Raw genomic sequence first — 26,936 nt, forward strand, 5'->3', positions numbered from 1 at the left:
AATACGGTTGTTTGTTTCATTGTAATAAAAGAGTGAGTTAACACATTTTCCACTCCAGCTCATAACTTTGGACTGAATAATCTGCAGGTTTGTCTGCAATTTACCTAGCAAACTTTTTTTTATTTAACTTACAAGGAAGCAAGCTGGTTTTAATTTCAAAGCTAGCAGTGAGCATGTAACATCCTATGTTCTAAGAAGTTACCCATTATTATTGTCACACCATGCATTATGAGACCATGCTATGAAAGTTTTGCTGATATTAAAAAAAAAAAAGTCTCCTTAAAACAAAAACAAATCAGAACAATAACTGATTACTATTATAGAATTCTGACAATTTTCAAGTAAAAACTATGTACAACACTTCCCAAATGTTGACATTACTTTTTCCATCTGATACAGATTTTTAAAAAATTGTATATATATATAAATAGTAGTATTCATCCAATCATTAACAATGTTCTGTTTTACACTTGAGAAAATAACCCCTATAACGATATTGATATATTCTTTGTTACAGAATAAGCTCTATTCTGGGAGGCTAAATATGAAAAGTGAAAAAGATTTCATTTTAAAGAAAGATTGCCTTTTAGTCTTCACAAAAATATAAATAGAAGAAACATTGCAAATAACCCTGAATAAAAAGGCATCACGCAAAACATGATGTGCCCTTCTGTGTTCTCCCTTGCTAAACAACAACAAAAAAAGAGTAACAACAAAATAAAACAAAACCACCATCCCAATAACGGTATGTAAGTAAAAAATGGCACTTGCTTTACAGAATGCGATCCATACACTAGGATTACAGGATAATAAAATGGATCCACTAAACAACTTTTTCTTATGGTTCACCTTAGCTATTACCTTTTTCCACACTTAATCTAAGGTACGTGCTGGGTCACCAAAGTGATCTCAGTTTGCTTAAACCCTTGATTCAAAGTACCTACACCTACCTAAATCAAACCCTATGCAGTAGAACAGAGAAATGGACCCATTAATTATTTTAAAACCCTTACATCACTTACCTCTACCACTGAAATTATCCATGGCCTTAACAGTGTACTAGCTTGTCTCTTTTGGTAAAGCCACGATCAACAAGTCTTATCTACCCTCATTTTGATTATGAGGCAAAACACAGGTTGAGTTTGATTTTCAGAGATCACATAAAGTGAAATCAACAGGATTTTTGGTTTGTTAAATCATGTTTTGTAGCACATTAGGTAACCAGGAACAATCTGCTAGCATCCATATAGTAGATGCAATGTATGTATTATTTAAAAACAACTTCTCTTTGATCTCCAGGAGGAGTTACTATGCAAAATGGATCATCCCAAGCAGCTGGAGTCAGCATGAATATATCAATTATCAAACTTGAAATGTTTTTCACTGGATATTTTTGAAATCACTACAGGTGCATTTGTTATTCCTCTAGAAATTAAGCTAGCACTACAACTCTGATACATAAACAGTATCTTTTTTGAAAAGCTAATATCTGTCTTATTAAATTGCACTAGAGTGTAAATTCATTTTGTGCACTATTGACTGGACAAGAAACAGAGACAGTGGAAACTGACATTGTGCTTGGAAACTGGCATGGTGCTTGAAAATAAGAGTTCAGATTAATAAGCAGCTACCTAGGTGAATGAACAGCCTTCTAGAGCATCACTTCAGCTCCAGCCTTTGTAAGAACCAGGCTCCTCATGTCACTGCTGCTTGTGGAGAGACAGAAGAAAGGCACATCAGAAACTGCTACTTTGAATCTTCTTCAACTTACTGAAAGTGACAATGAACTCGGCTTTTCCTGGTGGCTCCTGAAGAAGTCAGTTGGCAGTTTGTAATAGTTCTGTTTTCCTTTCCTGCACTTGATGACTTCTGAAGTCCCCAGGAGGACCAACTCACACTGAATTGGCTGAAGGATTTATTCAGATGCCTAGGCTGAAACAACTGAAAATCAGAGGCACGGGCCTGCCATCACACAGAGGCAAACTCAGGAGGCCCAGCTTACGCAAAGGCTACTTTGCAAAAATACTGTAACACATCAGTAAGCAAATGTTAATATCAGAATTATGTATCCATGCAGCAGCACCAGGAATAGGGCTCAACTCTGCTGTTAAAATTACCCTTACAGCTCTAGCACCAAGATGTGTGTTAGCTGATGATGAATGCTTCACAACTCCCTGCAGGCCACTGTCCATTACGTTATCTACTTAAGTTCATGAATGGAAAGTTCCTCGTTAAAGGAACTCTGAGCTGCAGAAGCTCCTGTTGGGAGCACTAGATGAGATAGAAGCTGCAGATAATTTTCCAAAACTTCCATATTTCAAATATGTAGGCTTCCAAACCAGAGCAACATTATTTGAAATATCAGCCTGTATTGAGACAAGCATCTAACAGATCTGATTTATACAAAATAGGAGGACACAATGGTCAGTGTACAATCCTACTGAGGTACCAAACATTGCAGACTTAAAGGGCTTCAGAATACGTCAGACATACTTGAGTCAGCAAAACAGTTTGCTCTTCCATTGCTCATTTAAAAACAAATATATGGTCCATATTAACTTCAGAAAGCAAAACCAAGTGTTAGAATACTTAGATTCAGAATCATGTTCTTCCTCTAAACAATCCTGATCCCAAAGCAACTTCAACAACACTTCAATTACAGCACAGGAAAGCAACCCGTTGAAAGACAGAGAAATGTCAGTGAGTTACCAGGCGTACAGCATGCACAGCATCAGAAGATGGACACTATAAAAACAACAGATTTCACTTTTAACTGTATGCAGTATTATTTTCTGAGTAAAAGGACACAAATATTATCACTCAGCAATAATTTTGCACAGCATTCTATAGCACTGAAAAACTAAATTTCAGTTATTGTCTAGCTATTGTTGACAAATATTGCCTTTACAAAATCTTCAGCTGTGCAGAGTAATATGCAACCAAATGCATAAGTGATACAGACATGTGGGCTTTGTTTTCCTCCCACATACCTCATTCTCAACAGACACTGGCACTTCCCATCTACATCCTGAGGACGATATGCTTCCAGTCATTTTGGCCAGCTGTAAAGGAAAGATACTAACCCAAATGGCCTCTCTCTCATTAACACATGGCAACCATTTACTTAGTTTTACACCATTTTGAGATGAAGTCTTCAGGGTGTCTAAGAGTCCCATTTGGTAGAACTTTGCTTTTTAATAAAGCAAAGCAGGCACTCAAGATAACACTGACTGAGAAATGATCAGAGCACACACTTTTTTTGGACATTATTCAAATTATAAAATAAGATTTAAGTGTTTTCTCTTTCCACTTTACAAATGTCTGAGGCCGAATAATTCCCTTATTCTGAGATTTAAGTTAATAAATCAGGTTTTTTCCAGTGAAGCTTTACAATGGAACTTCTCTAAAATTAATACAGTGTTTAAGTAGTACATTAAAAGATTCTTGCTTCTTTCTCTTATTCTTCCCAAGACCACAGACACAACACTGCACAGATTTAAGTTACATCAGGAGCCTCTAGTGATTGTTCTTTCAGTGTCATTTTAAAGGAATTATTTCAATCTGAGTACCAAACAAGTTTTAAAAGGCATTGATTCATTACGTCCATGTAATACAAGAATTGATGAATATCCAGTGTCCTATCGTGCTGTAACCATCCAAAGTCCCAGTGCAACATTGGCAGCCAAAAGTGTACTCCCAGCAAGCAAAATTAAGAAGCCAACAAGCTCTCTGTTTTGTTTTTCCACAATCAAGGAGCTCAGAGTGGCTTCCAGGAAAGAATTTAATATCCACTGACCATCCAAAGCGAAGCAGGGTACAGCATTGATAACTGCCAGTGCTCCTGACAGTGAAATTAGGTATCTGATTGACATTAGTTAAGGTTCATTTATAAAATCCAAGAAAATGTAAAACCAAAATCAACAAAAACCACATTTTTTATTTCTAGTGTACAAAGGAGAAACATTAAGTTGCCATTCTATTTCATGGAAATTATATAAGGACAATGAGTTTTACACCATAGCATAACGGCTCAGAATACTGCCCTTATCAGTTCATGTCTTCAAGGGAAAAACAAGCATTAGCTTTGGATGCTTTAACAATCTGCCCTTTTCACAACTCAGATAGGAGCAGGAGACAGCAAAACCATGCTTTATACTGCCCATCTTCCTCCCTTGCCTTGCGTGGTTTTGGAGCAAGGTTATAGATCTGACATTATGCCTGAGGTAAGAAGGTATTATAGAGCTATGATCTAAGTATGAAATAATGATTAGGAATATTTTCCAAAGCACTCCCTTACTGGAGTAAGTAAATGGCTAAAATATGATTGAAAATCTGGCCTCTCTCCTATTTAACTGTTAGCCAGAAAAGTTAAGTGAATTTCTGTGCGTGCAAGTGCATGTGAGAATGAGTAAGGGTAGATAATTTCTATGGTTGGTAAAGCCTTGCTAAGGCTAAGCATTCTTAGATTAGTCATATTCAAGCCCATTAGCCTATATTTGTGCATATATACAATCTCATTCATTAATAAGCACGTTTAAATGCACTATCACTCTGCTTTTTAAACAGAACAAGTTTTCTACTGAAGATAAAAAAACCACCACCATCAGCAAGAGTGAAAATGAACAACTATATTATTAAGTTGACCATGATGGCTCATGAAAGGTTTTAATAAAGCTCTAACATAGCAAAGCTAGCAATAACATTTGTCCTGCCATAAATTCAGGATTACTTTGACTTTCTTGTCAGAACTGCTAAAAATCACTGTCAAGGAATAATAAAGAAAAAAAAAAAAAAAAAAAAAAAAGCTGACCAAAAATATCCTGCTAAGCACAAGAAAGTGGGAGATTGCATCTGGGGCTTGGCACGTAGACAATAATCAATGAGAGATGGGATAAATATGTCAAAACTCTACAGAAATGTTTCAGAGCATCCTGTCTAAAATGATATCCAACTGAAATTTTGCATGGTCACCAAATTCTAAACAGCTTCTTTCTTGTCTTTAAAGAACAAATATACTTCAAAGGATACTTGCAAAATCTCTCTATCACCACTGGCAGATCGATGCTTAGAAAGTTATGTCGTGGTACAAAACTGCTGAGACTTACTGAAATGAAAATATAAAGATAGACAAAAAGAAAGAAAAAATCAAAGACATTCAAGAAATTTAACATTGTGAATTCTAGATTATATTCTTGCTCACCAGTCAATTTGAAATGACATTTCTTCCAGGATAAAGAACCAATCTAAATACGGTTTTGCTTGTTTTATTTTGGTTTTAGAAGACACGGTGCAGCCATTAATTCTCTCTCAAACATACTAACATAGTAAAGTCACTCCACAAAATACAGTCAGCATTATTATAGTAAAAGTAGATCTAAGAGATGTATTTTCAGAGACAAGAGGACATCTGTACTCACAAAGACCATATGGTGTAATTTAAGCCCTTTTCAAAAACAACAACAAAACATGTAAAAGGAGATTAAAGCTACAAGGAATTTTTAACATATGCAGTCCACATACATACATTCATACTGTTGGGTGCACATGTGCACTTTCTTTCAAGGCCCCTCAAATATTTTTCTTTCAGAAGATTCTCATGTTCTGCAGCTCAGCTCATATTGCATGGAAGAGGAACAAACAGGAAACACAGATCCAGCATCATTCTGAGAAAGGAAAGGCTGGGAAATGATGCACAGTGCATTACACTTCTTAACACCAGTTAGCCAGTGCATAAACAACTTCTTCTTCCGTCTTCAAACAATACCTTAAAATGATTCCAAGATGTAACTAAGTACAACATAAAAACCCGGGTGTGATACTCAGCATCCTTCATATAAAGTATGGAAGACTGTAGTGCCAAGATCCACATGACCTTGAAACACTCTTTTGGTACTGTAACTTCTTTAAAGGTGTAAATGAAGTTTCAGTTGACTGCAGGTCAAATGTATATGAGAGACTTTCCCCTCAAAGAAAACAGAGATAGCTTGAAGTTCCCCAGAGTGCACCCGGCTTGTACAAGGATGCTCCATCTGGGTTTTCTCAAAAGTAATCTTGACACACTCTTTCAAATTAAACAGCTGTCTGTGTCTGTCAGCCTTGGGGACTTTATCAAAGCCTTAGCTCTTTGACAACTGAAAGAGAAACTCCTTTCCTACCATAAAGCTCCACTCATAGCACAGGGAAGTTATCTCTAGAGCAAAAAAGTTCACATAAATTAAGTAGAATTAGAAAATTGTCTTAAGAATGAGCTCCCACAGTAAATGCAAGTGTTACTCTGTCGCTAAAGAACAAGTCTGCACACAGAGTTGAGGCAAACCAGTGGCCTGAATTCTCCCTACCAATGTGGGCAAAAGTTATCACCATAAGAAATACTGTCTCCACAGAGATAAGCAAGTGCTCAAAGCACAGATTAATGAGAGTTCTGAGCAGAAAGATTCAAATCCTACTCTAATACAAGCACCCCTTGGGAAAGGAACAGTTGAACCCATCCTTTTAGATATTTTAAAACCACGGATGAAGAGAGCACTGGAAATTGCAATGCTAGGACATAATATAGCATTATTGCTGCTAAGTGTATCTTCACTAAGAGAAAAATCAAATTTCTTCAGGTTCAGTGAATAATTCCAGGAGATTAGAACAAAGGGAAAAGTATAGTTCCAAGGAACATCAGGCAGAGAATTAGTCTGCTCAATCACATAAGCATGCTTTCTTCACTTAATAGCGCCCTTCTGATGAGCCCAGAAGGGCTAATGAGTACAACAAGGAAGCCTTGTGGGATGGAGAGACCTTAATAGCATGGGATCTCCAAAACAGAGTGATCTTATTGGGAATAATCAGAGAACTTCCCAATACAAGAACTGTCTCACCTGGACCAAGATGGTTTGAAAATCATGTTCAGTCTTACCTTAGCTGAAGAAAGACCTTTGATTTAGGGGATCTGAGAGCAGGTAAGTCTGTTGGACTAGTGAAGAACACACAGACAAAAATCCTGGACATCATCCAACTCAGAAAACCAGAGGCATCCAAGTCGAGTGATATCCAAGGCAAACAGTTCATTAAGCTGAAGCCTGGTATCAGAACATCTGATCAGATTTCTTGTTCATGAGCCAAAATACAGTATATTCAAAGGTTTCAAAAGACACATACTGCAATCTACCGTATTTGCAAAACCTGACTGCCTCTTGACAAACACCTAATGGTGTCATCATCTTGAACCTGAAACTGTGCCTAAATTCAGAATGGTTCAGTGATCCAACAAACTGATACAACAAACTGCTTGTTGTCTCTAAGACAACATGGATCAAAACTCCAAACTGCTGCCGAAGCGCTCTCTCCAAAGCAGTAAGAAACTCTTCAATAAGTTGCTGGAGTGAGCTCTAGACACTGTAACATGAAGGGATGTAGTAGACCAAATCTAACAGTTAGAGACAAGTCTTTCCTTAAAGGGCAACAAGAAAAGTTATAGAAATTATGGAAATTTCCTAGGCTTCAAAAGGCACTGCTGAAAAGAGGAAAACAGTAGCAAAGCTGGGTGAGCAAGAACAGTCATTGCTTTCCCCACTTGGATTGAACAATTCTTTGACCTGGAATTAAAATTTCTTTTCTTGGCTAATGCTAGATGGTGTTGCAAGTACTGAGAAGACTGTACAGAGGATGTACTTTTAATTAGAAGGGTTGGGACAGTGACTGAAGGTATTAACAATGGTTGATCAAAGATGTTTTAAAAATCTCTTTACGGAGAAAAAAAACACATGCTACAGCATAAGGCATTTCTGTATGGTGGTCACAAAAACAATGCATGTAGCCCTTCACATTAGGGTAGAAAGCAAAGAAGAATCATCCTTAGCAATAAGGGGAAACAAGTGTTAAAAGTTAAAACAAGTGAAATCAAACTCTTCCAGACAGAGATTATAGCAGCTGTTGCCTCCAAAACTCTCCAAAGCTAGAAAGTGGCTTTTTTGGGAAGGCTTGGATGAAGCAGAAGTAGGTGAGTGGTCCCATTTTGGAGAAGCTATCTTGAAGGTTAGTTCCATATTCTTTTCATGAAGGAAACCTTGCAGTTTGTTGATCCATCTTCTGATGAGCGATGCAGATACAGTAACATTCCCTCAAGCAGTGTGAATTCCAAACGGGAGTGTTAGCCTCCAGATTTTGCCCACACAACAAGAGCCAGAGAAGGAAGCCAAGATTTCACAATACTAGAAATGACATGAAGGAATAAAAGAACCCCATGCATTCAAAATAAAGAAGAAATATTGCGAAGCTGAATGGCAGTAATGACAGGAGATCTTCATTTCAACCTTACATATCATCATCTGTCCAACAGAAGGAGAACCTCTAGAGTATAATATGCCTGCAGTAAGCAAAGACTGAAAGTCTTGAGTTATACACAAATTAAACCCACAGTATAAATTTAAATTAGATAACATTAGATTTTTTTACAGAGAGAATGCCAATTAAAAAGATTAATCAATATGTCCACACTAATAATTCCTTTTTTTTCCCCAGACCTCCTGCAGTACAAGTTAATTTAGGAGTGATTGTTAACAGTTATTTTATATTAGAATTAAGAGCTAAACAAAGATGTTAATCCACGTTAACAAAAAATATTTTTAAAACAATAATTTACTTTGCAGAAAGTGGAACGTTTAGCTGGATAGCCTATTTCTTCTAAGTAGCTAATAAGGATATAAATTCTTATAAATACTGGATCCTGAAGCTGGCTTCAAATGAAAGTATGAGATAATTACAGTTTCTCAATAAATCAGGACTACCATGACAGCAATGCAAGCCTAAACAAAAAACAATACACACACTACCTTAATATTTTTCAAACATAACTTTAGTGGCATTACTAGAAAAAGTAAAAGTAAAGTTCACGTTTCTGCTACTCCGATATTTGGTTGTATGTTAAATGTAGCATTATTCTAAAATGTAATGTTTCTGGCAAGCAAAAAGATTATACTAAAAAATAAGGAATATGATTAAAATTTCTATTTCAAAATTGGCACAGTAAAGAAAGAAATTATTTGTCTTCCGTAACCATAAAACAAAAACAAAAACCAAAATCAAATGAACATACCATATTGCAATCGTCAACTCTAGAAAATCAAAGAAAAAGAAAACAAAAAATTGCAGGCCGTAATCCAATATTGTGCAAAGTAAGCCTGAAAAATTTAGATGTTGTTTCACTGGAATGCATGTAAATCTGTGATGGTACAGTAGACAACTTGATGCCCAGCCCAGACCAGGATCCTTTAGCTCTGGTGTTTTTGCAAGTTTGTATTAAAGTCACTGGTTAGCTTTCAAATTAACACATTTGATATGCAATTCCAAGAGTATAGAAAATCATGTTGAAAATTCTAATTCTGTAAAGACGCTATAACTTCTTAAAGTAGAAATGCCTCTCTATATGAATTCAATAACACTGTTCTCCTTTCTGAAAAACTAACAGATTTGACTGTTTAGCAGAACTATCACTTAATAGGAAAAACTGACTAAAATTCCATTGCTCCAACATGTTGGAAGAAAACAATATCAATTGTTAGAGTACGTATTGTTAAGCCAGAGTTGAGAAAGGGAACTTAATTATCAGACACTATTCTTACAAATTATGATTGCATATGGAATAGATGTCATCAAATACAGAACTGTGCATTGGTGTCACACAGCTGAACAATGCTTTTCTTCCTAAGTGACAAGAGGGCAGAAATAACAAGTCGAGAGATCACGTTTTGTGCTTACATGAGGGTATAGTGCATACAAATAGAAGTCAATTCATTTTTCAAAGAATATCAAAATAATACCAGCACAGAAAGATAAAAACTAGCAGATTAACTAAAGATATGTTTATGCAAGAACGCTAATATGTTTACACAACCAGATTTCATCACTGTTTCTAAAGCTCTTTTGAATCACATTCTAATGCTTATTCAGAAAAGCGTAATGCCTCTCTAAGGAGGTACTTCAAGATGCCTGAAGCAAAACCTCTCCTTGTGAGCTGTTCTTACTTTCCCTTTAAAGGAAAGAACAGTATTTTAAATACTTAATACTTTTTGAAGTATTTAAGTATATGAAGCTTATATTCAAACTGCCACTCAAGCTACTAAGTGAGCATGTATATCAGTCTGTTTATTCTTTCCATTCTTACTCCAGTGGCAGAACTACCTTTTCTTTGTATACTTGGCAGAAGGATACAAGCTAAGGGAGAGCCTCCATTTCAAACTGCTATAGCTATTTAATTTAGGGCACTTAAAAAAAAAAAAAAAAAGAAAGAAAAAAAGAAAAAAAAAAACAACAGGAAAAAGCCATGTTTTGATTGCACTTGTGGCTTAGTAGTCATGGGAATCTGACATAGATACTTGGATAGTGGGTGTGATTTAGGCAATCATGCTAACGTTCCAAGCAAGGTGTTGGAGCAAGATGCCCTGGAGATTTCACAATACTTCATCTAGAGAATTGTACGTGTTAGCAAAATGCAGGTCCCTGGTTCCCATGACTAAACTCAGTGAGATCTTCGACAGTAATAGCTCTTGCATACTTTTCTGAATAAACAGCTATCTCATATCACATATGTTTTCTATTACCTTCGTAACTCATTGCACTGTGCACATTTCATTTTAGGCCTGAGAAGTCCATGTCTCTCCACTGGCTGTAACAAGAAATGGATTCTGCATTAAACAAGTTGACTGACAAGTGCTCTAAGACCTCGCTCAAGCAGCCAGGAAAAGTAAACCATATAAGAACTCTCTTGTCAGATTGCTTAGTGTATTATATTATATCAGATATATAGATTGCTTAGTTATACAAACCTGTGTATTGAAGGTGCATGGGGTGTCCTACAAACAGCATGTCCATATGGGGTGGATGTTTTACCCTGAATAGTCTTGTTTGATTCTCTAAAGAAGGAGTCACACAAAAGCTTGAAACAACATCCTTCTGGCAGTCTGCATTTGTTCGACAAACTTTGCTGGCCTCGATAACTTTTCGTGCTGGCAGACAGACGTACTGCAAAGGGCAAATATAACAACTTCAGGTATTTTCCAACAGCACAGAATTTAAAAAAAAAAAAAAAAAAAGTAATATATATACTCCTTCTTCAATCAATGCAAAGGTCTCATTGATAAGTTACCAGCTCACAAAGAGCTAGAATCTGAGGGATTATTGTTTTGGCTTTTTTTTTCCAGATCCCGCAGAACATTTACCTGTTACATATTCAACCTCTCATTCCACTTCTGGTGGAGAGGATCTACATGCATCCAAATAAAAGCTGACATGCACAACAAAAATCAAGGCATCTGAACATGTCAGGGATTTCTAATGAACAAAGCCTGAATCAACATACTACTGACTTACCTATTTAAGAGGTTTCAGCCTTCATTGATCTAAAAGCTTATTTGGCTGAACAAAATCTTATGTTCAGGAAAGCAGCAAACCACCTTGCCCAAGCCATGTTGCTGTTAAGTGGCCTTTTTTACTGGATGAACACAGCACCCGATGCAGTGCTATGTCTCTGATCCTACCTATGTAATACTCATTCACTCCACAGGCTGAAAGACCAGATCTTTCTTACATGCCACCGGCCAAACAGAGAACAGTAGAAAGGAGCAGGAAATTGTTTTTCCCCAAATGTCTCTCCTAAAAGCTCTGTGGTAATTTTCCTTTTGTTCTTAAACACAAGCAAGGAAAGTTCTTCATCTATTGTTTGCCTTGGGAAAGAAAAAAGAGGGTTTCTTGCTTCTTAGCCTGACAGTTACAATGCTTTGTAGATGCACATATGTCAGACACTCTGCATTAACCTCAATACAAGCTCTTCCTTTTCTAATTAGGTGGAAGGAGTACATTTTCAAACACTGCTCTGTAGCACAGAAATTACTATTTAAAGTTACTTTATAAAAACTCACAGCCATTCTAAGGACATTTGTAAGTCACAGGATTCAGGATGCTTTTATTTTGTTGCTGTCCTAAGTACCAGATATGAGGTTAAGAGCACCAAAGCTCAGTAGAACAATGATTTATCAAACACTGATGAACTCCAGGATGTTCCCAGCCACTACCACATTTCAAGCAAACTGCTGGTCCATGCTGAACTCCTAGAGCCTAGATACAACAAAAGGACACTGGAGTGGGAAGTTTACAATCAGAGAATCTGTAAATATAGCAGATATATTTATCCCTACAGGTCGCAACAGTAACAAATTGGCACCTGTAGAAAAGTTTACACAGTTGCAACTCGTGCTCTTTCTTATTGTAAACAGAACTGTTAAAAATATTCCTTCACTGGCAATATGGATCCTGCATTTTAAGAAACATTTCCATACTTTGAAGACACTACGGCAAAATCCTACTGGGAAACTTATGATGTTTCCATAAGCTAAAGAAAATCAGTGTGATAAAAAAGGAATCAAATGGAGGCCTCAATGTTGAAAAAATTAATCTCCAGGATCTTGACTTACATGGTTTTAGTTTTAAATGGTGAACAGCACTGCCAACTTCACAGAAGATAACAGAACAGAGAGTCTGGTGTTTTGGTTTGCCTGTAGTGTTCACTACTTTTAAAGACTGAAGCTCCAAAATACAAAATGTAACCCTCTTCTAGGAAGTTGTTTTTCTCACCAATATTCTGTATCAAATGGTGAAGATAGGGGAAGTATCTTTTACCCCTCATTCATTTAGGCAGAAAGACCTTTTTTGCTTCTTCCAGACACTGCTTGACTGATCATGGCAAAAATTACAATATTTTGACTCGTAAGACATACAAGGGGAATGTAATGTACACATATACCTTTAATACAAACCAGAAGTATTCTTAAGCACTTGAGCATGCTATATAGAAGTTAGTGAATATTTCTAACCTCATTTAAACAATTTCAAATTTACCTAGCAGAATAAGCACGTTAAGTAACTTACCCGAAGGCTGTCCAAGTTATTGCTGTACGAAAAGCAAATGTCTGTGAGGCTACTGTTACTACAACATTCAACTGTGCCATCAAGTCTTCTATAGACTAAAGAACAAAGGCATAAGAGAAAAACATCAGTATTATAGTACAGAAAATTACGAAAAAGAAATCAAAGTCTCTGAATAAAATAACCATTTTGTAGCCTTCAAGAATTAAAGTAAACCACAGAGCCTAGCTACGGTTCATTGCAACTAAAAATAAGCTTTACCACCTTAAGAATATCATCTGATTTCAATCATTCCACGTGCTGAATTTTTCATCTTAATAACCTTCTCGAGATCTAGTAGTAGATCTAGGGGATCTATTACTTCAATGTTCTGAGCTCTATGAAATAAAAAATTATTTTAGCTATCGCCTCCAACTTGTATTAAGGGCTGGCATAGAAATTTATGTCAGCTGTTGTAATGATTTTACTGGCAGACTACTGAAATAACCAAGACTCAAAGTGTCTTATTTTAAATGTAAAAGCCTTTACAAGATTCAGCGTTCCGAGCCCTGAAAACTCCAGCAGTGAAAAAATGATGCTTTAAAACCTGGTACAGGATCTTTCTATTCCATTCTATGTCATTTAAATCATAATTCAGCCTAACAGTTAAAAAAAAAAAAAAAAGAAATTGAAAAGAATAGTCACTGTAAGAACCTGTGTCACAGCAACACTGCAGTTCTTTCCTTAGGTAGATCACTCCTGAGATGGTTGTTGCTGATTTAATACTGTATAAACAGCAGCCCACTAACATGGAGCATTATGCCTGGGGCTTACAGGTGTGAGCACTGTACCATACAATTCTTTCTTCAAGTACCCTGAAGCAATCAGAGATATTTTTGAATAATGAATGACCATGAAATTAGTTCCCATATAAACTAAATTGAAAACACAGCTTTTTTTTTTTTTTTTTTTTTTTTTTTTAATTTCAAGAATGTCCCTCAGGTACTGTTTTTCTTGTGTAGCTTCTTACTCAAATAGTTTATCCTTCATTTGTTTTATTGCCAAGTAGATAGGGTCCATTTGCTATATACATTTTTATTGATACTCTGTATTTATGTTAGTTGTGAACTGTCAAGGTTTTGAGAAATGACAGCTGCTAGAGAATGAAAGGAGTTCATTTAATTTCAGAGGAATATTTCTCACTGCTGGAGGCTTATGGCTCTGAAAATGCAGACAGACTGGTCTGATTAGAATGCAGCAGTGGGACGAACTGCTAACACAATACAGCAACCAAGCTGGATGCAATGTTAAGTCTTTAGTATTAAGTCCTTACTATTTCAATCTAAATAGCACTGATTCCAGTGCAAAATACTCAGTTTTTATTATCCATGACTCTGAAATTACATTTCAGAGAACAGTAGAACCTCAGAATATATAGCTATGGCATCTGAGGATAGGTTTTTACTTGCCATCCCAGCCCAGCTGAAAACATTTGCCAGAAATACCCTCACTTTCAGAGGGATGATCTAAACTGTTACATATCAAAAAGCATGATCTTACCTACCTTACCTCCACTAGTTTCCACTTTAAATATTTATCTTAGTTTCATCTGTAAGATTACTTTCCTTACGTGTTAAAAAATTCAAAGTCCTACTTTTTCAATCTCACATCAGAATTACACTGCATCAAAAAGCATGGGTACTTGAGTTGTCCAACCTCCTGTTTACTCCCATTATGATGAAAAAAAGGTAGTGACAATTTTCTAGCTCTATCATCATACAGGTTTTGCCCAGCTGCACCCCCTTACCTTTAGAATTCAGTCTCCATGGATGCATCCATAAACCAAACAGTGGAGAGCTGTAGGGCATGTCTTGAGACATTCAGCCAATTTAGCTTGACTGCTCATTTTTGTTCTACTTAATTTTTGTTTATTGTTCTAACTTAGTTTAGTTCACATTTTTCTTCTTTGTTGGGATAAGTTGTTGCAGTAACAAGAACTTTAATGTATAAACGAAAACAGAAGAAAAGAGACTGACTTCTAGAAGCAATATATGCAGTTCAGACAAATATGAGTTTATGGGAAAAGAAACTGTGAGGCTGAAGAAGCAAATGAAACATAAAACCTCTCTAGTGAGAAACATCAGACGAAATGGCCATAATAAAGCACATCATTGGGTTAAGCCACACAATTTGTAATATCACGCTGATCAAAGCAATAAGGTGATGTATGGAATTCACAGCTGCAAAAGATCACCGAGTTTAGCCATATAACTGAACCGAAATAGAGGAGATAGCTGTAAATTGCTAATAACCAAGTCATACAATATCCTGGAAAGGCAAATCTCATTATTCAGATCATACAGGACATTTGTACAGAGTGACCGAAAGACAAGAGAAATTATTTTATCTATTCCCTCCCTGCTTTTGTATTTCATAAAAAAAAAAAAGGCATATTGGTCACTGCTTAAGACATGATATCAGACTCAACTTATGAAACATCTGTCTCCACTAAGAAATCCTAAATACAAAGTAGTTTTTAAGACATGATAAAACTACAATATAAAATATTGAAGAGAGTATCTAAAAGCATACCTCTAGCTGGAAAGCTTAGTTGTTGTAGAGTGGCTGCATTTATACAGTAGCCAATCTGTGATTTCTGCGAAAAGTCTCCCAGACAGGAATTCCAGTCTTCTACACCATAAATTGGGCAGTCTTGTAGACTAGTGACAATATCTCCCACAAAAAGTCCTCTTGGTCCATTGGCAGGAGAATCCTGAGAAGAAACACTGAAGTCAGTCTTGTTATTATAGTTAAAACAACTAGGATCCATTTACAGATGCTGAATATCCATTAAACACTGAGGTAAAGATGTCACTTTCAGACTAACAGAAAATCTAAGGTGTCACTGGAACTCATTATTTTCACTGATAATAGAGCAATACAAAAGTAATATATTCCACAAAGAAAAAATTATTTACTGCGTGAAGAAAACAGGCAAGTCTCCAAGTGTTTCAAGGGACTTCTTAAAATCTGAGCAATTATTTTCATCCAACTTAATATGCTGTGTTTTTCCTGTCATTTTAAGTTGAAGAAGCTTCAGTTAATACCCTAAATATTCCAGCAATGCAGGTTATTCTTATACTGTTAGAAGAACAAAGCACAATAAACATCATTCTCCTCATAACTTATATCTGCTCATTTTTAAGATCCAAAAAAGACTGAATTCTTTCAGTTCTGCTTTTCTTCAACCATGCTATATTTGATTAAGTCAGAAAAAAAACAATTTGTTTCCAGAAAATCAGCAGAAACTCTACTTTGCTTCCAGCTGACCAAGCAAGCATGAAAATCAAACTAATGTCCAGCATTAAAAACATACAGCAATAAGGAGAATAATAATAGATATCTGAGTAGATTAATCTGATTACAGTACTAAAAAAAAAAAAACAAAAAAACACACAGAAATAAGCCTGCAAACTCATCTCAAACATCTAAACAGTCTTAGGGTATGCTTAGTAGTCTTTATTTATTCATGCCATCTTTGTTCATTTACTAATACAAAAAAAAATGAGATGAAGAAATAAACTTCAAGCAGACAAAAAGTACAACATATTAGATTCTGAAGAGCACTGCATTGGTCAAATTTAATTGTAATAATAAGGGACGCAGGTACACCTCTGATCACAAACCATATAATATGGAACCAGTAAAGAACTTTTCTTACCTCTGTTACTTCAGTGACAAGTGCCCCAACACCCGTGTAATAGAAAGGGAAAAGAAAGGCTGGCAGCAGAAATAAAACCATGAAACTCACAACACCGAGAACAAAATTATGCCACACTCCTGAAAAGAAGGGAAAAAATGTTTCTAAGTAAACACTAACAACAAAAAGGTGCAAGATTTTAATGTGAACTTTTAATTAATAACTTTCCTGAAATTATTCATGTAAGGATGGATGAAAAATGAATTCATGGCAGAACATTCAGAAGAAAAATACTGGCTTCTGAATCAATTTTTAAACTACAGTTTCTATCTATAGAGATATTTGTATATTGTAAATATTTACAAAAATAGTGGAAAGAAATCTATTACCCTTGAAGATTCTTAACAAATGAGTTTATATATGAATAAATACTGGTTGTCCTAGTCAGCAAAAAGTACAACATTTAATTGCAGTTCAGTATTTTTCATGCTTATTTCCACTGTAACAAGAAAAATAATTACATCTGTGTGTACCAAACAAGGTTAGAAATTTATTTGAAAAAAGGCTTCTTTTAGAAGACAATCTGGGCCTAAAACCAATCCATGAAATTAAGTACTCCAATCAGCATTTTCAAACATTATTTTAGCATACATACTGTAACAGCATTCTTTACAGAATGTTGTGCTCCATAGGACGAAACAAACCTCTGTAAGTCACATTTGCCTTCCTTCAACATCAAGCACTATGAAAATTTGTTCATTTCATTTATGCTGTTGGAAAACATTTTGCATGATCAATGCAGGAAAACTTTTCAACGCTGAAGACTCCGTATATCCTTCTTCTTCAACTTGGTAAGACGGTTTGATTCTATATTTACAGTGTTTCTGACGCTGCACAAATGGGAAACGTTGCAAGTACTCGAGTACTTTAGCTGAGTTTGTTCCCATTTTCAGGAGTAGTTATTTCCTATGTAATTTCTACTTCTGTGAGTTTTTAATCATATCTCACTGATGGATAATCAGATAAAGTTCTCCAGCATTCAGTTATTTTTATCAAACACACATAGGCATATGTGCACAAACAAATGCAATGTAAGAAGTATTAAGAAAATATTTTAATTGATCTTTTATCTTTAAACGAAACAAAACTTTTTTTTTTTTTTTTTCTTTCCCCAGATTAACGAACTCTAAACATCTAAGACAGACACAAAATTGCTCTGTAACAGTGTGGTCATTGGAGCATAAATTGGAGGGAAAAAAAGAGTTGATGGAAGTGTTGGAGGGTGACAAGAAATACTTTCCAACAGCCAACAAAACAAAGTCCTTAATAGAATAATCTACACAGATTGCTGTGTGGAATACAGCAGAAAAGCCTAAAATAGGAAGGCTTCAAGTTCATCCTAAGTGATCCTTAGAAAAACGAACTGCCTAAAAATGAGAATACCTGTAGAGGCATACTGATGACTACACCACAAATTTCATTTTTCTAGAACAGCCTCATCCTTGGACACTTAATTCTTTATATTTTGAAAGGCATACTTCGCACAACCTTTAACATACCTTAAATAATACTTTAAAAATCTTTAACTCTCTTTTTCTGCTAAAGACAAGACAAAATTAAACAAACAAACAAACCATCATTGATTTGTACTAACTACAAGCAAGTGATGTACAGCAGTACTCTTTAATTACTAAGCATGGAATGAAAGCTAAAAATATAAGTCTCACAAGAATGTCCATTCGTTATTGTTGAACTCATGATGCCATCTGCTGTACAAAAATATATTCTTTGAACTCAGAGTAGAAGTGAACTACAAAAGGAATATTCAGTATAGTTCTCCACTAGTTCTTACATTTAGCAGCCATATAAAAACCAAAATATTGTATCTGTAAAGTGCAGATCTTCAGTATACTGAAGATTTGATAATGGGTTCATTCAACTGTTCTTAAAATTAAGAAAAACAGAGTCAAATTTACTGAATATCATATTTTAGCATCATAAAACATCCTAGTGCTGAAAGATACATACCATTAATTGTCATAACAAATATATGCAGTTTTTTTTTTTTACAAAGTGATAACAAGCCACTGATGTTAAGCAGCCTTGCAAGGTGTTTGTTCCTACCTTGTATAACCCTATTTCAGGTTTTCTCAAAATGATTAAAAGCGTTCACTCGTCAAGCTATGCAAGCAATTCTTTTCTACTGCAGCTTATAAACTAATTTTTCTAGATGATTTTCCAAAAATAAACGCAAACAACTCATTTTGAGAATTATTTCTTCTCTTTCGGTTCTGTTCACAACCAGCTGAAAATGGAAATGGATTAATTTGAGAAAAAGAGCTCCATAAGTTAGTCTATTGCAACAAATTATTTTGGTACATTAGGGCATTTGGAATATAGATATTTTCATTTTCCTAACATTTATCATCATTTACCTGATCTATGAAAACTTTGCTAAGTGTTCCCGTGCCAATCTAAAAGCCTACAGTTACAATATTCAAAAAACAGTGTATGTTCATAGTACAACAGGCTGGCTGCTTTCTATTGCTCCCTGCAACAGAAAATTATATTTATCATGAACTGAAGCATAACATTAATTTTTCTATCTTTCCTTCAGTATGTTGGGAGCCTTCTTTGTCTCTAGAAGTCAGTAATACAAGCAATTGAAGCATAACACAGTCTCAGTATAACTTCCCACAACAATGGTGCTCTAATTCCCAGTATCCAGGGATTTCTCTTTAGAACAAAAGACCATTTGGAAGCTTATTTGGAGCCATTAGCTGCGATTCTCTTTGGAGATGTTTGTGGTTTAGCCTTTATTTCCTTCTGATAGCAACATCAAAACCCAGTCAACTATTTAATAACGTAACTCACACTTTATTGAAAATCACTCAAGATATTGTTGAAAATCACACTGCTCCTATTGCAGTTGTGGTCACACAAGAATGTTCACTTGTGACAGCAAATGACATTCTCATATCACCAATCTTTGGTTTGAGCATTTTCCAGCTTGTATGCTCCACCATTTCACTATTTAGGCCATTCAATATGCAAAAAAGAGTTAAAGGAGCTTCTGTACCTGAGCTGGTTTAAGAGCTTATGGTAGTGGGAGAGGATGATCAGAAACTACATCCCCAGCCACATCTATGAGCATTCTGAATCAGATATAAGGCTTAACATTTTTCAAGGCAGGAAAACAGTACTCATTAAACTCCTAGGAATAGAACTATTCTGCCTCAGAAAATAACACAATAAGGACAGTAGTGACTAAAAACAAAATTATGACATCACAGTTTAGGTTCAGAACAGAATGACCATCTTTAAGTAAATAGAAGTTTTTATGCTTCTCCATTTTAAATGTTTGGTCTTCTACCAAAGATTTACACGTGGTGCCTGTAAAGTAACTGTGCTAAGCAAAGACTTACTAAAAGAGCAGAAAATATTACCTGCACAAAATATTCTTAACTGCTGGACTGGTGATATTAGTTGCAAGTGGGTTGTAAAGAGATCAACAAACGCGCCAGGATAGACAATGAAGATAAAAATCCCAAATCCATTAAATCGTACTTGTTCTCTTAAAAAGAAAAAAAAAGAAAGAAAAATGAAGAGTTATTGCACACTAGGAAACAAAGAAGTGTGAGATTCTTCAAGGCATATTTATTTTTGCCTATGAGAAGAACAAAAATTATAACTATAAAGCTAACTTATTCTTCATAACATGAAGGACAGAAAGATAATTAAACTAGAGGAAATCTTCTGCACTATCTGCCACTTTCATGCAACAAGCATTTATGAGTGAGGTAAAAAATAAACACCAAATTCAACTTCTTTTCTGCTTCCTACACAACGAAAGTATTAATGCATTTAATGTATTAAATACTTTTTTTTTTTTTTGGAAGTAATAGATACTTTAACATATAAGTTAATATTAGGGTCATCTTTTAAGTAAAAAATGATAACCCTTATAACTCAATTTCAAAGTAATCCATGAAAAATTACCTGGGAAAGCTATGTCTTCTCTTTACTAGGTACACCCTTAAAGGCACTTTTTTGGTGCTCTTTGAAGCTACATATCTTATAAGGCACTTGCAGAGGCGTGGCAATCACATTCAAAGACAGTTGTTGCAAACCAGGTACAAATCAGCTAATATTTTCTGTTTGTTTATTTTTGTGGATATAGCATTATACTTAGATCCTTTTTATACAATACCAGCTGCAAGAATGAGGTGCATATAAAAGAAGACATAAAATTATGAATAGAATTTATGCAAAATGACCCAGAGTGAACACACAAATTCCCTTCATTCAGCTCATAAGACCTACCCTTACTACAAATAAGAAATCTGCACTCTCATAGGCATTCCATACTTCATTACTTGGGTAGAAGATGGACAGAGAAAAGACTTTTTGGCATAAACTTTGACTAAGCTAAGACTCAAATACTTTAAGCTTTTGTAGTTCACAGCCAATACTATCTTGAACTGAAGTTGGCAAAAGCATGTAATAGATTTCAGAGGGTCAAAGTGATTTGCCTGAAAACTTTATTATCATACACAATGATAATAATAAACAGAATTTTTGCATAGTACAGCTATTTAGTAAAACCTGAGGATTGACTGCAACAGCACTATATACCCAACCTGTACTAGGAGGAAAAATAAAAAATCAAACAAAACAAAACAAAAACGGAAAAAACAGCAGCAGCAGTAAAAAACAACTTAAGTCTTCCAGATTTTAACCGATAGCAACTTTACGTTGGACAATACCATTTTTTTCTCCTAAAAATAGATGAGAATCAAATTTCAACAAAAAGATAAACTGAAGCTGAATATTCCAAGCCATCACCCCAGATCTTGAGTGAAAGTATCATACTACTCTTATACCATACCAGGTTACAAATGGCAGAAACAGCTCGACAGTTACTCCTGAATTCTCTGCAGTTAACCAACAGCACCTGAAGGAAATTTTCTTATCTCTTCCTATTGTGGGATGCACAAGTGTAAGAGCTTCTTCTTCCACTGATAAAAATATTATAAGAGAAACTAAGCTTGCAGACAAATGGATTATATGATACATAGGGACCCACATCAGTCCTTTGACTGAGAACATTGAGGACCATAAAACAGGTAGTAACAGATTTAGATGTGTCATGTCTTCCTGCGCTCAAGAAAATCAGTGAAACAATTTAGAGTTTCATGCCCATGGGACAGCTAATGCCTCTGATGCTTAGGAGAAATGTGGAGGACACTGGGAAATCAGTTCCAGGAAGCACCACTTAACCCTCCTATGCTGAAGTACCATTTAAGTGTAATGATTAACCAGGTCAATAACTTCACAAAAGAAGTAATCGTCACAGTTAAGTAATAATAAGAATCTCATCTGTGATCAAAAATTCACACATCATTGAGATTAACAGGGGCAAATCACATTTGACTGAATTGCTGCTTTAGCCCTTTTAGATGCTACTTCACAAGCTGTGTTTAACAAATCAAAAAAAAAAGTATTTTAAAGTACCATTGTGCAATAGCATGCAAGTCCTCTTCAAATGCCACAGCTCCAGAAATAGAACTACTGCGTGAAAAACAGGATCACTCAAAAGCAGAATTATTTTAAACCTGATGCAGCATGGTATATTTACAAAGCAGAATTCCTTTCTCACAATCAGTAGAACACTTTTCATGAAAACTTTCTTCTTTATTGTACATCTTTAGAAACTTAAAATCTAAGGAATTTACGAAATAAAGAATAAATGGATTGCCAAGAAAAGCTGAAAAAATGCTAACATTTCCCTTGTAATTAAATACTCTGGAATATTAGGCTTTGTTGGCACATAGTAAGAGAAAAGTAGTTTGTATTACCGAATAGCTGCCACCCCATGGCCGACTTCATGTATCACACCACTGATGAGGATTGCAGAGAAGAAATAGGTCAGCTGGCTGACAGGCAAATTTACACCAGGCACCTGTTCATGTGGGCATGACAACAAAACAAAACACACTAGGAAACCAAGAGGTACAAAGACAAATTATTCTGTCTCTATCCTTGCTGCTCTCACTCAGCTTTCTCAGCCCACCAACACAGTAAGAGCCACTCACACAGCACTGCTGGTTTGTAACTCCTCTCAGTTTACTCAATATATTTTAAAATACTTGGAATATATATTCTTATGTTAAAAGTTGAAAAGCTCTGTAGGAGAAAAAGCCTTCATTCTTCCTATTCAGTCCCCACAATCAAGACAGAGTGTGTCCTACTTTATATTAAGCTCCAACACTTTATAAACACATATGCAGCCTTCAGCTATAATGAGGCTTGGAACTGTGAAAAGTGGTTTACATTGTGCTGCAGACAGTCACATGGCTATTGAGATCCACTCTCCAAAAAAAAAAAAAAAGAAAAAAAAAGAAAAAAAAAGTGTATTGCACTTAAAACATGAGCACTAAAAGTTAAAAAAAAAAAAAAAAAAGTAACAGCCTTCAGCTGGAATTGTCAGTCTCCCCTCTCTCTGTATATAAAATATGAGATCACTCCAAATTTAAAAGATCATAAAAGGGTAAGCTCTCTGTTGTTCAAGTTTTGGCAGTCTACATATGGCAAATTAACATCTAAAACAGCACTTGCAATGGATATATTACTTTGACAAAGGTATAAGATGCATGCCCCCAGTTCCTTCTATTGCTGTGGATTCCTACCACACCTCAGCTCTTCTACAACAGCTCCTTTCAGTCAGGCTCCTAAGAAGGCACAGGTCACAGAAGGAGGAACCATCTTCTCTCTCCATGGGACAGAGAGCTGCTCAGCTCTCAGATTTTCTCAACTGCTGTGGCTGAAGTAGCAAGACCACACCACTTGAGCTGCTGGCTTGGGGGGCACTCCAGTCGTCCTGCCTATCCTGCTGCTCTCCCATTTCTAAGAAACACTGGGGTACTATCAGCTGCAGTATACTTGGCATTAATTGTGGTTCAGTGGGAGAAAAGAGATGCTATAGGCAAAAATTCTTCACCTGCCTCTAAGACTCTTCAAATGACCTCATTTTACACAAAAAGCTGCAGCTCCTGGCTGCTGTTCCAGCAGCAGATTCAACTGAACAGATCCCAGTCAACCCTACCATTCAGTCTAGCTCATTTCTCAATTATGTGCATTTAACTACCTATGCAAAACTCTGCAACAGCTTGATGAGACCAACTTGCTAAAAAAAAAAAATCCTTCAGAGGACCATATTCACTAGTATTATACTGAATTATTTCACAAATTCTGTTCAGACTGTGATCATGACCAAGGAATATATTTTAACTGGCACAACAGTCCTACCCCACTGTATGAAAATAGCTGCTATTCACTTGTTAAGCATCCATTGCAGCAATTGAAGCATCAGCTGGTGGCACTAATGGATCACTTAAGTAGTGTTTTCAGTGGCTGTCTGCTCCACATACAGGGAAGGACAGACAGCAACAGCAAATGCCACCATCTTAGTGCCACCCTGAGTGTAGCACGTGAGAAAACAGCACTGAATGCTTTTCAGTGCACATGTCAAAGCAAGTTTAAGATACACCTAAAAGGGAAGCTAAATATCATGAAGGATTCATGCAGTAGTTTGTGAATTGGCATTGCCATCTTATACTTCATGGTCTTCCAGTAATGCCTCTATTGAAAGATGCTTTCCTAATAGCTGATCTTCTTAGCTGCTTTTGTTAACAGGCAGCCAACACAAGAGAGGGCAGCTACTGAGTTACCTACTGGTGGATAGTTTAAATAAAGTACAGGACTGAAAAAAATAAGAGAAAAGGTGCAAAAAAATCTTAATGAATGGAACGCAAGCAGAACTGTATTTCCCCTCCCCCAAAACTGAAGGCTAAAGGCTAAGTAGATCCATGCCAAATGCTGAAACATAGTTAACAAATTTATTTATTTTTTAAAGAAAGCACCTAACTTTGTCTCTTCCAAGGTAATTGATTAATTATGAAGCATACAGATAACTAATCTAAATGAGGAGAAGACTTTCCTCGCTTTTTCTTCATTATTTGCAACCTCATTTGGGTCACTTTTTAAAATCAATTTATGCTACCACATTCCCTTCAAACAGAATACTGGAATTCTTTAAAAGCAGAATTATTCAACTGAGTGTAATTCATTTCAGAAATGAAAGAATAAGGTAGGAAAAAAAGTCAACCACAAGTCATCTTAGGAGAAGTAATCTCATCCTCATACATGATATTACACTATCCCTATAATATCCATCTTTTTCAGTACTGATCTGTCCTTGGTTTGAGTGCAGTGATACCGCCAATTTGCAGTTACTGAGGAATCCATTCCACGCTGAAATTGTTAATATTATGCTATACTTGAGCTTTCATAGTTACAGTTTCACAGCAGATTACTTCCAAGGGCTCATCTTTACTTTGCTTTCCTTTTATTTATTTATGTCACTTACATAGAAAAGCTGAGTATTGCAAGTAACCAGTTGACTCTGGTATCAAAAAAGTGGATAGATCCATTGAATCACAGAATGGCTTGGGTTGGAAAGGATCTTAAAGATCACCTAGTTCCAACCACCCTATCACAGGCTCAGTAGCCACCCACTAGATCAAAAAATGATCTTGAAAAGAAAAGAGGAGAGGAGAGGAGAGGAGGAGGAGAGGAGAGGAGAGGAGAGGAGAGGAGAGGAGAGGAGAGGAGAGGAGAGGAGAGGAGAGGAGAGGAGAGGAGAGGAGAGGAGAGGAGAGGAGAGGAGAGGAGAGGAGGGGAAGGGAGGGGAAGGGAGGGGAAGGGAGGGGAAGGGAGGGGAGGGAAAAGAAAATGTAAAGGACGTTTTTCTTATTCTGGAATGTAATAAACATACATTCTTAGGATGGACTCTATTTGCAAGAAAATGAGAAATCTTCAGTCTCGTGTTCAATTTGTGCTCTCTCGGACACACAGCACACCACCACGACTTCCCACTTGCTCCTGTCTGCCTCTAGAGATAATTCAGGTGCAGGCTGTGGACCAGACGCCCACACTGGCAGTACCAGTATTTCTTTCCCAGGTTGTCTCCTTTTCCAGCACATACTGTATTTCCTATATTCACCCTGTATGTGTGAAACAAATCCAAACCATACCAAATGCAGTGAATCTGTAGCACATGCTGATGTGAAGGTCTATCCTGGGAGCACACAATCCCCAACTTCTGTTCACTTGACTGAATATTAAAATAGAGCAAAATGGTTGGGTATCACTGCCATGTAACGGAAGGCAGAGCAACCTCTGCCTACACATTCTAGTCAGAGAGAATTCTTGGAGAACTAAGGTTAAAACTGTTCTAAGTTCAGTGTCATTTCTTCCATTACCACCTTACATATTTTGATGCAAGACATAAAAAAGACAATATTTGCAATCTCTCCCATTCTATAAAATACATTCCTTTTTAAAATAACATTGTATATTGTCCATCATCAGAAATCCATGAAACAATAAAATAAATTGTTACCAAGCCTTTGACTAGATATTGCCAGAAACAGGACCCTCAATTTCATACTGTAAATTAGGCAGAGGTCCTTGAACAATCCAAAAATATGCCATCTCTCCTCACATATGAATCTTTGCTTCTACAATAACACAAAGCTCTTTAAAATTCTTTCCCTTCCCACTAATACTTTGTATAGTAATAAATGAAAGAAAATACCTCTCTTCTTGTGGATTATGGATTAGTTTTGCAAACTTCAAGGCCACCATTGCCTCTACTGCTCAGAGAATGTAAACTCTTACTGCTGTTTTGTATTCTTAGTACTGTGATTGCTGTTTTCTATTCTTAGTAGTATAATAATTTAAAGCTTTTCAAAATCACTAGCCAGTTCTCGCTTCTGAGAGTATTTAATATAAGATCTTCCACATATTTACCTTTACTTGTCCTCTCATTTTTTACCACCTTCATCTCATTTTTAAGGCTGATAATAAACCAGCAAATTTTTATTTAAATGAGTATCAGCAGCTAGGTTATTCTTACATGGGAGAATTCGAGTACTGTATATCTCATTAAGAAGATGGTTAGTATCAGCTCACAACCCTCAAATGAAGACCTGAGGAGAAAACACTTACCACAACTTGCAGCATACGATCATTCTGGGCTGTTGGTGCCTCAGTCAGCATCTGTGTCAGTATTTGCATCAGTGTCTTTCCAAGAAGAATCACAGAGCCAAACATAGCAGCTATACCAAACACCATTCCCATGCTGAACCTACAAAGACAGACAAATAGTTAAGAAATGCATAGGTGCTAGAATATACTTAACCACATTAGTACAATTTAGCAGAGTAAGGCAAAACTTACCCAGTGCTATTACTACTCACACATCAACAATACAGTACAAAAACATTAG

The 26,936-nt window shown here is 36.0% G+C and overlaps 1 protein-coding gene across 3 annotated transcripts in view; it reads right to left on the minus strand.

Annotated features, from left to right (window-relative positions):
• Nucleotides 1-2,349: 2,349 nt before the first annotated feature.
• MBTPS2 (membrane bound transcription factor peptidase, site 2) overlaps nt 2,350-26,936 on the minus strand; it is a 31,006-nt gene continuing 6,419 nt past the window's right edge. For 2 of the 3 annotated variants that reach the window (XM_085210837.1, XM_085210844.1), the window contains exons 3-11: nt 26,657-26,795; nt 22,444-22,547; nt 20,032-20,159; nt 16,607-16,725; nt 15,478-15,658; nt 12,910-13,004; nt 10,812-11,007; nt 5,029-5,104; nt 2,350-3,861 (exon numbers count right to left, since the gene is read on the minus strand). In XM_085210837.1, coding sequence (XP_085066963.1) covers nt 3,639-3,861; nt 5,029-5,104; nt 10,812-11,007; nt 12,910-13,004; nt 15,478-15,658; nt 16,607-16,725; nt 20,032-20,159; nt 22,444-22,547; nt 26,657-26,795 — 1,261 coding nt within the window. In that variant the 3' untranslated portion in view covers nt 2,350-3,638. Of the gene's footprint in view, nt 3,862-5,028; nt 5,105-10,586; nt 10,652-10,811; nt 11,008-12,909; nt 13,005-15,477; nt 15,659-16,606; nt 16,726-20,031; nt 20,160-22,443; nt 22,548-26,656; nt 26,796-26,936 lie in introns of all 3 variants that reach the window. The other variant, XR_004162194.2, reaches the window with a different exon arrangement.

This window comes from Meleagris gallopavo, chromosome 1 (genome assembly GCF_905368555.1).
Source record: "Meleagris gallopavo chromosome 1, MGAL_WU_HG_1.1, whole genome shotgun sequence".
NCBI classification, from domain to species: Eukaryota; Metazoa; Chordata; class Aves; order Galliformes; family Phasianidae; genus Meleagris; species Meleagris gallopavo.